This window comes from Ovis aries, chromosome 14, assembly GCF_016772045.2.
Source record: "Ovis aries strain OAR_USU_Benz2616 breed Rambouillet chromosome 14, ARS-UI_Ramb_v3.0, whole genome shotgun sequence".
Taxonomy (NCBI): Eukaryota; Metazoa; Chordata; class Mammalia; order Artiodactyla; family Bovidae; genus Ovis; species Ovis aries.
Window position 1 is genome coordinate 37,886,314 of NC_056067.1, and position 14,828 is coordinate 37,901,141.

Genomic DNA, 14,828 nt, shown 5'->3' on the forward strand with positions numbered 1-14,828 from the left:
TCTGAAGATGAAACCCATCGTAACAAATGTTTGTACTCTCACCATGTGCTTGGCTCTGGTGGGCTTCATGTGCCTCATCTCTCCTCCTGGCCTCCCGGAAGCCCTGTGATTGGACACTGTCCTCCCACCGTCAGATGTGGAACTGGAAGTCCACTGTAGTCAGTTGAAATGCCCAAGTTCACACAGCAGGACTCCAGCCAGGTCGTAGCAGCCCTGCAGACCGTGAGCTCTGTTCCTTAGCAGGGGGGCTGGTGCCTTTGTGTAAAGAAAACTTGGCCGGGGAAGACAAGAGTTCTCAAGGAGTCCCCCCAGGTGCCCTCGAGCCGTCTGCCCCACCCCTTCACACACCTTGTCCCTTCTGGGCCCTTGGAGGCTGTGCATAAACTGAGCTGGGGGACATGGTGGGGAGTGAGAAGCAGTGTTCATTGTGGGCTCCCCCGCCCCTGCTGTACAAACTCCAGGGGGCGACATCTCCAGGCTGCCAGTATTTGAAAGCCACAGGGTAAAGTGGACTGCTATTCCCATTTTTCAGTCCTTCCAGGGATCCGAGTCAATGTCTTTCTCCTCCAGCGCAGATTGTCAAACTCCTGCCAAACCTGGACGAACCAAGAGCAATCCTTGGTGGGTCCCAGGCAGGTTGATTCGTTGGGGGGCTGGGGGGGTGGTGGTGGCAGAGAACTGAAGTGCGGGGCTCTTTGTATCTGTCACTATGCTGGACACAGATTGTGTGCGTTACACGAGTGCCGCCTCTTAAAATTTAGTGAAGTGTCTTATGAATGAAGATGAAGATAGGTTTGAAATGGAGAAGAACCTGGAAGAGTATCCTTTTAGCTTGGTCTCTGGGAGCCTGTGCTGTGTTGGGGCTCAGAGGCCCTAACTAACCTCATTAAGGTTGGATCTGATACGGGTGGGATGAGCTTGTTAATTAACCGTGGTCTGGTCCCAGCATGACCCACATCGCCTCCTGTTTTGACCTACATCTCACACCTCTGGACTTTTTGCTGTCAGTTCAAGTGTCTCTAAGGTTCTCCCTGTTCTAGTTTTTTCCCAAGTCCATGGTTGTCACAATCTGTAGTGAAGCCAGAGGGCAGAGTGGTGATGCAGAGCCCAAGGTGCCCCCAACTGGGCACTGTGACCACAGCTGCAGGGGGCATCTGTGCACAGCCCAGCGGGCTCTGCCGGGAGAAGACGGGCAGAGCTGACCAGAGCCCAGAGGCAGGCAGATGGATTTGATACCACTAAGTGAGGAATTCGGTCTTGGCCTCTTTCGTCCCTGCCTGCTGGCCCAAGCCAGGCTCCAGGTGGCAGCCCCAGGCTCAGAAGTTATTATTAAGTACCCTGACAGCTGCTGTTGGTCTAAACGAAGTGGTGGCTGGTGGCTCTGTTTTGACTGGTGGTTCATTCAGAAACTTGACACAGAGGGTACAAGGTATCTTGAAACTGAATTGTGGGATAGCCTTTTGGGAGTGCAAATCAGTGTAGTTAAGCAGCCTTAAACATATTTCAACATGGAATTAGTACAGCAGATTGATGCCTCTGATGTGGGACTTAGCACAGTTTTTTCCCTGAAGATGGAGACAAGCCACAGCAGCCGGCACTCAGCATGGACTCGCCATCGCACCCTGGCTGCCTGCTGGGAGAGCGTGGCATGACACCTGTTCCCAGAGTGCTGACTTGATGACACGGGGGCCAGGGGGGGCCTCTGCACCCTTCCCAGGGTCCAAGCCAAGGGAGCCTTGGCTGGTGTGGCCCACACGTGCCAAGACCAAAAAGATGCTGCCTCCTTCTGCAGAGTGGAGAGATCCTAGAGGTGTTTGTCCTGTTCACGAAGGTTCTCCAGGACATGTGGAATGACCGAGACTTTGATAGCAAGGTAGCCTATCGTCATTCTGGGTTACACAGCTGACAGAACATGTGGAGGTTACTCCTTCTGATTTTCTGGCTTTGAAAGTGTGTTTGTGTTGGCTTAGAGCAGGCACATTCCCTGAGGGACAGCCATATTTAATCTTTCACCTTTGGCCTGAGGGGGAAAACATCGAGCTTCGAGACCAGGCCTAGCTCTCATCCCCACGTGTGGATGATGAGAGTATCATTTGCAGCAAGAATCATTTGAAAGTGGACTCCCTGATCGCCCACACCTGCCAGGCCCCCGTATTTCATTCTAGTCCAGCCGAGAGGTGGTATGGTCCCTGCCGATTACAGAGAGCTTTAGCTCTAATGGTGGTTCTCAAAAATGTGGTGGGACTATTGGCATCACCTGGGAACCCACTGGAAATGCAGGTTCTCTGAATCAGACCTGTTGCAGGGGGTGGGGGCTGCCTTTTAGCAAGTTTTCCAGGGGATTTCTGGGGCTCATTTGAAGTTGAGAATGTTGGGGCTCTGGTCTCCGTGACAGGTGTGAAGTTTGAGACCTATTTCTCCTTTAGCTGGATGGCAGACCTCTGAGTCCTCGGCATATGAGGGAGGGACTAAGCTTTCCTATAAGATAGAAGTGTGCAGAGGAGACACGAGTTCTGGTCTGGCCAATGGAATCTAGATTGTAGGAATGGGAGGGGGGAGACGTGGTCATGATGAGGAGTGATCAGAGACCTGGCACTCTTTATCTCAACCCTGGGTAAAAAGTAACACTTGGTGAAGGGGGAACAGACCTCCCTGTACTATTCTTGAAACTCCCTATGAATCTATATTTCCAAATAAAAATCAAAATAACAATAGCAAAGAGTTTCTGGATTTTCAAAGTGCTGAGCTATCTGGTTCACCTTCGAGGTGGTGGACAAAACTAATGAGCAGCAGTCACACCCATCTGTAGTAGAACTCAAGCTTTCTTTGAAATGCTCCATGGAAACAGGAAGCTATAAGTGATGAGTCCATGAGGCCTGTGTCTTGCTACCTAGGTGTGCTCGTCTGCCTTTTTGAGTAGGTGTCTGAACTTCTCTATCTAGAGATGTACAGAAGCAGCGTAGCCTGCAGTTACTCAGACTGGGACTGTGTTTTGAATAGAAGGCTCTTCACCTCACCGGGCTGGACTCTAGGACAGAGTTCTTGGGGAAGGGCGCTGGCCAGGGCCTGAGGACCCCCACCGGCTGTGCCAGTGCTCACCTTCGCCTCACACAGTCTGCTGATTCCTCTTTGAAATGACTTTAAGTGCTCGGCTGGAGGCAGAATGAGAACCGTGCATGTTCATCAACCAAGTTGGCAGCAGAGCAGACCCTTTGGAGGAACCGTCGTTCGCTATAGTAGGGAGGCGAGAGAGTTTAGCCAGATCTCTGGCCACTTATCAAGTGTAGTAGCTCCGCAGGAGATGCAGCACAAAACCCTAGCCTCTGCTCTGGGGAGGGAATTGCAAGCAGATGGCAAGAGCGGCCCCGAGCCAACGACAGTGAGGAGCACAGAGCGTCCTCTGGAAGCCGTGCACTTCTGCTTTCTAGAGGGGAGTGTGGGGCCTCTGAAAAGCTGGGTGGTTGGCTGTGGAGAGAGCTCACTGCCCCTTGCATTGCATTTTTGTTATGAGCCGAATGACCATTTTCAGGTCTGGTGAAGCTTCTGTGACTAGTGTGCTGGGGTCATTATCTCAAACTCAAGCATCAAGTCTGGAGTTGTACGAATGTGGTTTTTTTCTCCTTAGTCAATGGAGATAGATAGAAAAGATTGCTGTAAATTTCTGGGGCAGGTGGCAAGCTGGTTTACGGAACACAAGGCGATGAGAACCTCTGGCTTACGGAAAGTAGCATGAATTAATAATCATTTAATTGGCTCCTCCATTATGTTGCTGGTTTGGGAGATGAAGTTTAGATGGAGGGGCTGTCAGTGGTGCTTTAGCTTAGAGTCTGATGGCTGAGAAGTGGGGGTGGTGGCTGCCTTTGGTCTTTCACAAGGATGACACTTCAGGCAGCCTCCCAGGCCTTCACCGGAAGGAAAAGGGTTGGCACTTTGGTGGAACACCACTTCCACCATGCCAAGAAGGGAGGAAATGAGCGTGAAGACCCCCGCTGGCTGTGCCAGTGCTCACCTTCACCTCATAGACCCCCAATTCCTCTTTGAAATGACTTTAAGCGCTTGGCTGGAGGCAGAAGGGAGCTGTGCATGTTCAACGACCAAGTTGGCAGCAGAGCAGACCCTTTAGGGGAACCGTCGTTCTCTACAGTAGGAAAGGGAGAGAGTTTAACCAGATCTCTGGCCACTTACCAAGTGTAGTACCGCCGTGGAAGACGCGACACGAAAGCCTAGCCTTTGCTCTGGGGAGGCAATTGCAAGCAGGTGGCAAGATGGCAAGCAGATGGATGTCCAGCAGTGTGGACGCTCAGCACAGGCCCTGGTTTCCTCAAGGGAGGACTCTGGCCAAGTGCAGGCCTGTGACGAATGTCCACCACACAAACACCACCACTGATGTGGTGAGTGACGAGCAGGTGAATTTTGCTCATGAAACTAAAATTTCTGGTACTTTCGATTATCTTGGAGGACGAGTCAATGTCTTGGGTAATGACTAGAGAAAACCCAACACTGCGTACTATAAGGTTCCATTTCTGTTCCATTGCCAGTTTTTCTTCAGGTTTCTTTTTCAGGAGGCAGCAAATCCCTGCCCTCCTTGGCTTGAGTTGTACAGCCACCTCACTAGGTGAGAAAGTCTGCAGGCTGTCCACGGTCTCATGAGTACAACTCTGAAGCTTTCTGCCACCAAAATTTCAGTGACTTGGATTTTAGTTTACTAGTGAGGATTGGAATTGGGTTAGAATTGGTTCTATAAAAGTGGTTTTATCAAGTCAAGTTAAAGGGGCTGTGTATTTCTACTGTACCTGACCACTTGATAAGCCCCCTACATGATATTATTCTTGCCTATTCTTCACAGTTAGTCACCTCCTGCCTGAAGCCCTTTACTAGGCGTGTTTTAATTATTCTGTGTGCTTAGAACAGAGTAAGACCATGTCTTCAAAACTGCAAATAAAACTTGCTTGAATTCAGATCACCTCTCTTCTGCTCCTTGCTCCCTCTAATTAATATGACAGGAGAAGTAAATTTTTAAGTAATTACTTTTAGGTTAAACACTCCCTAAGCAGATGGGGAAACAGTGGAAACTGTCAGACTTTATTTTTGGGGGGCTCCAAAAACACTGCAGATGGTGACTGCAGCCATGAAATTAAAAGACGCTTACTCCTTGGAAGAAAAGTTATGACCAACCTAGATAGCATATTGAAAAGCAGAAACATTACTTTGCCAACAAAGGTCCGTCTAGTCAAGGCTATGGTTTTTCCAGTAGTCATGTACAGATGTGAGAGTTGGACTGTGAAGAAAGCTGAGGGCCGAAGAATAGATGCTTTTGAACTGTGGTGTTGGAGAAGACTCTTGAGAGTCCCTTGGACTGCAAGGAGATCCAACCAGTCCATTCTGAAGATCAGCCCTGCGTGTTCTTTGGAAGGAATGATGCCAAAGCTGAAACTCCAATACTTTGGCCACCTCATGCGAAGAGTTGACTCATTGGAAACGACTCTGATGCTGGGAGGGATTTGGGGCAGGAGGAGAAGGGGACGACAGAGGATGAGATGGCTGGATGGCATCACTGATTCGATGAACATGAGTTTAAGTGAACTCTGGGAGTTGGTGATGGACAGGGAGGCCTGGCGTGCTGCAATTCATGGGGTCGCAAAGAGTCAGACATGACTGAGTGACTGAACTGAACTGAACTGAAGCAGATTATGTTACAAACAAAGAATACCTGTTTGTTGATGTCACAGAAGTGGTTTTAGTTTTTCCTCAGGAAGCCATGCAGTGACTACTGTCTTTCCCTTTGAAATGAAATTCTTCTGCCTGGAATGTAGAGGAACCTCAGAGAATAAAACAGAGAGTCATCGATCAGGTCTGCCTCCCTCAGCACCCGTCTCTCTCTTACAGTGGCCAGCACATCCCAGTTTAAGGGGGAATGGGGGCTTTCGGCCCAGAATTGATTTTGAATTTTGTGTCCTGCATAACCACCACGTGCAGGTCCTTTTTGTGCCTCACCAGCCAGTTGGGTGGGGCAACCTCAACCCCTGACAAGTTGACCAAGTGTTTTGTTCACGCCTGCGAAAGTCTGCATGGTAAGGAAGCCACAGCTCACACTGTCAGGCTGTGGTTGGGGTTTGACCCAGCATTTCACTGTCCCAGCATCCCTCTTGCCTGGCTTTACAGAGTGTGTCATCCACGGCGCGTGCACTTGTGTGATTCCTGGCCATGTTTTTAAACCTTTTGAAGTGCCAGGAGCCCAGCATGTTGCCTATGGAAGATTCATTGAGATTTAACACATATTTTCATATGACACAGCTGCCAAAATGAGGAAAAATTGCTTTAACCGGCAAAGTAAAAAATACCACCTGAGGTTTTGCACAGTATGGATCCAAATATCCACATTTTCATGGACAGTTGAATTTAAATTCTGAACACTTTAATTACAATATTAAAAATAATATAACTGCATGACAAAATGGGGAAATGGTCTATGACCTAAATTTAGGTCCATCACCTAAATACATTTTCATTCGGTCTTTTTCCTAATCCCTGTTTTTTTACAGAGCTGTATCATGGTATAATACACATTTTATCTTTTTTGTTTCTTCAGATTGACATTCTCAAGGACTTTTCCACATTGCTGCATAGCTATCATATGTAACCTCATCTAATAGGGAAGAAGCTGTCCCATGGTTTACTTAACCATGCCTTTTTGTAAAAGATCTAGACTGTTCAGTTCTGCTAACTGAACAGGTGGCCAACGTCCACTCCTGTTCAGTTTGTCTTTGTTGAAGAAGCCACTACAGGTTGTAACCCTTCCAGTTGTGACCAGTATAAACCAGTGGTTCCAGGCACTGCTTGTCTCTGGATGCATGTTTGTATTTTACTGCTGTGATGTCATAATGGCCTTCAAGTGACCACTAATTAATTTTTTTAACAAATAAAATGTTTTCTCTAGACTTGTGACATCTCTTAGAATTTAAGTTAGACTTTTGGAAAGCCTTGAAACCACATTGCTTTTCCTTTTGGTATTTGTACTACCTCATTTACTGATGGCCCACAATGGATGCTAGTGACAGAACGGAAGTAGGAACTGACTTTAGGACTCTGACCCTTGAGAAGTTGTTCAGAGAGAAGCAGCTTGAGAAAAGGTTAGACTGTCATGGCCAGGAGTAAAGCCTGTTTCAGCCTGCCGACGGAGAAGCTGCACAGCTGTTTGCCCATCTACAGAAATTTTATAAAGGCTTTGGCACCATGGTTTGATAGGGACTGGCATTTTAATGTCTGGGGTCAGGCTGGGAGGAGGGCTGTCAGCCTCGTTAACCTAACTCTTTGGAGCAGTCCCCACATCACCCAGGGATGCACAGTGGAATTGTAACTGGGTGTTAACAGATTCTGATATGAGAAATGCACGGCTTTATCTTTAGAGAAGAAGCCTAGGTGGCTAACGTCCACTTCTAGACAAATCTGATCTAATAAAAATGCAGATTGCCCCAGACAGAAGTGGGATGAGCCCTGGAAGTTTTTACACCAATGGATGCAGGGTTTTGTATTAGAGCTGGGCTGCTGTGTTGCTCCAGAGAAAGAGGAATGAGTGAGTGAGTGCTGATTTTATTTTTTAAAAACACTTTAGAAGGACTCCTTAGCTTGAGCATACAAAGGAAGCCTTTAGAATCCCAGAGCAATATGAGAGAATGGCGGTGGCGGGGTGGAGGAGGGGGGGTGGTGGAGATAATAAAAGTCCCCCTCTTCATCCAAAGGGAGAAGAAGAGTGGCTTCTGAAACCAGAATCCTCACCTCTGCAACCTCTTCACAATTCATCACACGTTCAGCACTGAAGGAAGAGGATGGACCCTTTGGTCATATGAGGAAACTAATGCTGCACTGGGTTACCCTGGGTTTGCTTTTTTCAGTGAGTGAGACGAGTCTGGTGGTCTCAGCCTCCTAGTTGTTCATCACACTGCCCGTCAACTGCAGGGCTGACAGTCATTCTGGGCAGGGCAGGGGGTGGGTGGCATAGATGGAGGGCACTGACAAGGTGGCATCACAGTCCTTTAAAAGCAAGTGTTGTTTCAGGTCAGGCAAACTAACTAAAAAGACGGAGATGGGTGTTCAGAGGAGAATTCTGTATCCTGGCTCGCCCCTAGAGGAAGGGAGAGCCATACGGCAGCTCCTTCCTAACTGTAAGCCCTGAATCCTACAGACTGGAGGTGGAAGTGAGGAAGGTGGACGGTGGCTCTAACAAACAGGCTTCTGAAGTATCACCTAATGCCTCCAACACATGGAAGACAACCAGTAAGCAAAAATGAAAAATGATGGAGAATAAGGAATCTTCTGGGGAAAGGAAGATCTCAAGTCCCTGAAACATTAATTAAAGACTCTTATTGTGGGAGTATGTAGGCAGACTCAGAGGTCTAAAACCCATGACACAGGGTTTCGAGGGATCAGGGCTGAGGGGGTCTGGGAGATGGGAAGTGGGCCATGGGGGAACCAGACTAGAATGTTACAGCACCTAGTTAATCGGCAGCCCGTCCATCACATTAAATATCCAGCCGTCATGTATTACCTTTCAAGTGAAAATGAATAACTCCCATTAAGAGCAAAATGGGTTTGAAGTCGATTCAAGACAGATTAAAGTACTGTTATGAATGTGTGTGTTGGGAGGAGGAGGGGTCTGTATGTAATATGCTTGTCCTTGTACTTTTTAAATAATAGATGTTCTACGAACTTATGTAGACCAGGTTACCAAGATACTGGGGTTAAAGGTCACAAGATATGCATTCTGGGAAGAGCATCCACTTCCTGGAATATTTCCTGCATTTCACTTTTTTTTTTTCCCTCAAAATATTGTGTGGCCTTATGATTTTAATGAACAAAATTGATTTTTTACAACTGTTTATTAAAGCACACATCTGTAATGACAGCATCTTGTGTATCCACGTCAGAACAAATCTCAAAGCTGGAAACACATCCTGGGTAACTAGACCGGATGAGACAGAAAGCAGTCTGACCGAAGAGTAGAAATGAGGCTTTCCATACCAATGGCCTCTACGTGGAGTCAAATGATTTTTCAGTGAGGGCAGCGGGCAGTGGGTATGTCTTGTCTCACTACCATTTTTAGGATTCTTCTTCTTGCCTCTTGTAATGAGATTCTGAAAAATGGAGTTCCCCATCCAAAACAAGTGAGAGGACCAGCCTTAAGCTACTGACCAGGTTTCAGAATAACCAGATCTGATCACTTGAGGATTTGTATTTATGCGAGAGGAGCTCTGCTTATTTATCCTGGTTAAACCTTGTTAGCCCAGCTGTTTTCTCATCCAGATCTTGCAGGTCTCTTTCTGTGATTCACAGAACTCCTTCCGCCGCTACTCTGTGCCCACTGTTTGCTGCTTAAGCCTCAGGTGGCCCTCCTCCGTAGTCAGTGTTTTGTCTTTTTTGGTGACATGGGGGTGAGAGGGCATGGTCTGGGCCAGCAGATAGGAAACTCTCTCTCTGAACCACCGACTCTGAGTAAACTCTTGTGTCTGGAGCGTTGGCTTGTTTATAAGTTGGATTCATGCCCTGCCTAGTTCCGCTCTTAAGTTACGTCTCCCTGCCAAAAGCAAGTTGCTGAACCAAAGCTTGACTTTTTGCATGTGAACAGATACATGCAAAAAATCAAGCTTTGGTTCACATTGATCAGGTCTCCTTTGATTTCAAGAGCTGTGACAATAAAGTTGGGAGCATACCGTTGATTACATCTATGAGAGTCTGTCTGGTTCCTGGGTTGACTCGTGGTTGGTAGAGCAGTTGGTGAGACTTCCCCAGCCACCCTCATGAGCCAGCAGGTTGTGTCTTGATCAGCGGGGAGGGGGATCAGAACAGACTGAATGTAGGTTTATCCAACTCAAAGCTTTTTAGTTCATTTCTTCACCTTTTTTCCTTGGTGTTCAGTTGTTAAAGTGGTGCAGTGACAAAAATTCATAGGCAACAGAAAGCAATGCCTGCTTCTTTCCCCCCGTGCCCGATAAACCCATCCAGATGCTCATCCTTCTTTAACTTGGGTGTTTCACAAACACCCTGAGCTATGAATGAATGTTGACTCTTACCCAGCACGCACCCTCTGGGAGCTGGCCTGGCCTGGCTGCTGGATTATATCTTCTGCTTTTCCTTCCAGCATCATCAAGCCAAGCAGAGAAGGAGCTGACAGATTCTCCCGCAACCTCCAAACGCATCTCCTTCCCAGGTAGCTCAGAGTCCCCTCTTTCTTCAAAGAGACCAAAAACATCAGAGGAAACCAAGCCGGAGCAGGTGAGGCTTGGAGGGGCTGTGCTGTGGGAGAGTATTTCAGATACCTGGGGGGAGTGGGGTGGGGAGTGAAGTCTCAGGTGGGCGGGGATGGGACAGACACTATTGCCGCGGGAACTGAGAAGTCAACCGGCGGGTGGCTGTGTCCCCCACAGATGTACCAGTGTCCCTACTGCAAGTACAGCAATGCCGACGTCAACCGGCTGCGCGTGCACGCCATGACGCAGCACTCGGTGCAGCCCATGCTCCGCTGCCCTCTCTGTCAGGACATGCTCAACAACAAGATCCACCTCCAGCTGCACCTCACCCACCTACACAGCGTGGCGCCCGACTGTGTGGAGAAGCTCATCATGACGGTAAGGCGGCCGGGAGCAGCACCTCTTCTCTCCTCAGGGGTCAAGGGTGGCACTGTGACGTGAACAGGATGCTGTGCTGCTGGACGCCAGAGCCAGGACAGAGCTGGAAATGTCAAAGATGGTCCTGTGACCACTGTCAACCTTAGTCTTAGCATGATGGTGACCCAAAGGGCTCTGTGTTTCTCAGCATCCCTCATCATCCTCTCCCCTCCAAATGCAGAGGCCTGGGGGGAGTTAACTGCAAGATGTTATTCAGGTTCTCCAGGCCTTTACTGAGCAAGTCATATTCTAGGTTGTTCTTAGATTCATTACGTTTCATTTCATCCTCACAGCCACTCTGTTTAAAAAAAGGCTTGACACATTTACATTATGGCTGAAGATACTGAGGCTCAGAGAAGTTAATTGCTGTAATGCCACTTTTAGGTGGCAAAGTTGAGATTTGATCCCAGATTCTCCCACTCTAGGAATGCAGCCCCGTGACAGGGGAGTCCCTCGGGTGGATGCTTTCGTTCTCAAGGCAGGAAGATGCTCATTTGGGTAGCATGTGTCGATTCGTGAACAAGGGCTTTGCATTTTGAACGTGAAGTTGCTATACTTGGCGGGGCATGGCTCTAAGTGGCCACTGTAGACATGGCCCAGAAGATTAGTACACAGATTTAAATATAACATAATGTGAAAACTTCTCAAAATTCTGCAGGTGATACTAATGTATGTCCTCAGTGATGTTTCGTCATGAGGAATATACACTTGTTGCTGTGTCAGGGGAACTTTAGCAGCCAGTGGGAAACTGCGGTGACCTGTGTGCTGCAAGTGTGACTTTCCATGGGTCTTTTCAAACAGATTGGTGAACATGTTGAAAGAGTCTCTGTAAGTGGAAACTTACTGTTGTGGATGGTGGGTTTCTGTTACAAGTTTCCTGGGAATTCTCTCCAGCCGTGGGATTTTCCTCAGGCTGTCATACTGGGTTGGCCAGAAAGTTCATTTGGGTCTAAGTAAAAACAAAAGACACATTTTCTCATTTTCACCAAAAACTAATGAACAACCTATTTCCTAGATGAATGGGCTTTTTGGCCAACCCAGGACTTCCCACAGCTGACCTGGAACCGTGGGAGCCTAAAGAAGCAGGAAGAGATGTGAGGAGGGAGGCATTTTCAATACATTATTCTTTTGCTCTGGTGATTATTTTTCCTGCTTAATATCACATTGGTTTAGGAAATATTTGCCTGTAGTAATCTGTATGATTGGTTTACATTAGACAGTGTTTCATTTATATATTCTTAAGGACCAGTATATAAATTTTATCTCAAATAGCCATTGTTTGTCATATTAATTCTTTTATAACAGCAACAGTGTGGTACAAGGTAGCAAGTCTGGTGGTCATTTGAGTCTTCTTCATTTAACAACAGGATGTTACTGCTGTGTTTGCTTGGATACTAAATTCCTAAGGTACTTGGGGGTGTAACTCAAGCAGTGATTCTCAAATCCTTTTTGGGGGAGACTGGTGAATATGATTCAGTAGCCTACTGGGTATTCTATGCATGCTAGTTTAACATCCGTTTTTAAGAACTCTTTCAAGTATTCTGCATGTACAAAATTAAAAAAAAAAAATTACTTGGCTACACCAGGTCTTAGCTGCAGTAGGATCTGCAGTCTTCATAGTAGCATGTGGGATCTTTAGTCGTGACATGTGAACTCTTATTTGTGGCTCGTGGGATCTAGTTCCCTGACCAGGGATCAAACCTGGGCCCCCTGCATTGGGAGCGATAAGACTTAAGCCATGGGACCAACAGGTACATCCCTACATGTACAAAATTGTGTGTATAATGCCAAGGAGCATAAGGGTACCCACAGTTCACCCAGGGAGCCAGGTTAATAATCCCTGTTTGAGAAGACTCCCCGAGTACATAATTGTGTAGGAGAAATGAGCTCCCTAAAGGGGCTGCACTTGGCACCTGTTCAGAAACCCCTGTATACCTACCTCATTTTCCCACAGCACACAATGGAGGTGTTTTCTAGACATTTCTGAAAAAGTGTGCAAATTGTGGGCAATGTGCTGACTATAAGAGGTTCATTTGCTAGCAACAGGAGACAGTTAATGGATTCAGAAATAAAGTTGAAAGTTGTGGGAACGGTAATCATGTAAGGGTTTTACATTTGACTAAAGGTGTCTGTAAGGTCAGTCTGGTACCCTCTCTTTGCTTGAAGATGGAGTTACTGCATGGCTGTCGGAATTGAACTGGTTTCTTAAGTCATGAGGATGTTTTGTGTCAAGTTAAAGGAAGCAGTTCCATCTCCATCCTTTAGCAGGATCAGCAGGAAAAAGACAAGTAGCCAAGATTGGAAGGGAGTTTGTGGCCATACTTTGGGGTGAACCCAGGCACCCTATTTGAGGGCTGGACTGCTCATCTTGGTCTTTACCCTAACAATTAAGTAGCTGCCACTGTCCTCCCTCTGAAAAGTATGGTGTTAAAATGAAATTTTGAAATTGTTTTACAACTGTTTATAATGAACCTGTGGTTAAAATCATGCCCCCGGAGGCTATTTTTATGGCAACTTTATTAGAAAACTGTCCAAGGGGAAGTGTTGGTTAGACTTTATGATGGTGTATCTGTTTGTTCCTGGCCATCTAGAGCAGGAAACTCTGAAAACAGCATGATGAGATATGCCCCTCAAATCAGAGCTCCGTTTTCTAGACTGTATCATTAAGGAGTGGTCAATGTCCAGTCACTCATCCTCCCAGAGGAGAAAGTTATGTCTGAGTGGCCCGGATGAATGGCAGTGAGAGGAGTGAACCTTCTTCCTTGCCAGATGGTTTGCTGAATGCACTGCCTTTGGTGCAGACGAGGAAAACCTGGCAAAATCTACCAAACAGACACCTCCTGGCAGATGTGGGGTGTGTCCATGGTATCTGAAGCTGTAAATTCTGGTAAATATTTTTTGCTATCTGGGCCCAAGGTCTCAGGATCTGGCTTGAATTGGGTTTCAGTCTCTCTAAAAGTAAATTCCACCTTGATAAATGGAAATAGATTACTTTCTATACAATGTCTTTCCGTTCAGTTGTAAATGGAGAGTGTTTTGAGGAGGCTTCATTTAATAATACCTTATCAGACAGCTTTCAGGAACCTGCAGTGTCTAATATGTCTGTTGCTATGGTAACAGCTGCTTGCTTATGCTCTGCATCTCATATCTGTGTCCTCCATGGGCCCCCTTCTTTTTACCGATGAAGGGGCTTGAAAAATATTCTCCACTGGGAACAATTGCAGCTCTGGCCCTCTGCTATGGAAACTGCACCCACAGCAGTTCATTCTGCTGGGCCTGTGGGAAACAGAGCCCCAAGGTTGTCTTTACACACATGGTAAGAAAGAAGGAAATCTATAAAGCTTAAGACAGTGAGACAAGTGCCCCTCCAGGCCCCACTGAGCGGCTGGTCCCCAACACCAGTAATATAGCGCTCTCACCTAGTGACAGAGAAGTTCGAGAGTCTGAGTCAGTGATGGGGGTATAGGAGCCACTGCTTGTGCCACCTCTTTTTGCTCACTTTTCCAGGGGAGGAGGGTTGAGGGCAAGGGGACCAGGTTTCTAGCCCCTAAATGAGAATAGGAAAGACCACCTACAATAATTTCCAGTGGCCCTGAATTATTCTAATTGATCACTGTCCTAAGTGGCAGGACACACCACTGGGATTGCAGAGCATTAACACAAGGAAACTGTCTTTGTTCCTCCATCACTTAGCAAAGTGTGACCTCATGGCAGAGAATGGGGCTAAGTCTGGAGCAGCCAGGAACACCTTTTTCTCTAGCTCTTCATCTTTGTTCCCTTTAGTAGTTCTTAATTATCCTGTATGTTTTTTGTACATGCACTGATTCCCTTTCACAGCTCCTGGACCCATGCTGCCTGCAATTCCACAGCTCCCGATCCCCCTCACCTCACCCCACCCTACAGCTGTCTGACTCCTGTGATGTTTTCGGTCAGCATCTCTCTCTGTGCTCACCGTGTGCCCGTACATCTGAGTCTCCAGACCAGGCTGGCCGCTTAGCCCCCCTGCACCAGGGCTCTCAGGTGGCCACTGGCCCTGAGGCTGTGGCACCCACTTGGGTACCAGCTCTCACTTTGTCTCCATCTCAGAGGAAGGTAATGAAAATAATCGGGCTTCATTAATTCCAAGTCCTGTGAGATGATAGCCATTTGGAGCCTGTTTGCCAATTA

General features: G+C 47.2%; 1 protein-coding gene across 5 annotated transcripts in view; it reads left to right on the forward strand.

Moving 5' to 3' along the window:
* Window positions 1-14,828, forward strand: part of ZFHX3 (zinc finger homeobox 3) — a 252,177-nt gene that overhangs the window by 215,301 nt on the left and 22,048 nt on the right. For all 5 annotated transcript variants that reach the window (XM_060398455.1, XM_060398456.1, XM_042231873.2 and 2 more), the window contains 2 exons: window positions 10,136-10,269; window positions 10,422-10,622. In XM_060398455.1, coding sequence (XP_060254438.1) covers window positions 10,136-10,269; window positions 10,422-10,622 — 335 coding nt within the window. The remainder of the gene's footprint in view (window positions 1-10,135; window positions 10,270-10,421; window positions 10,623-14,828) is intronic.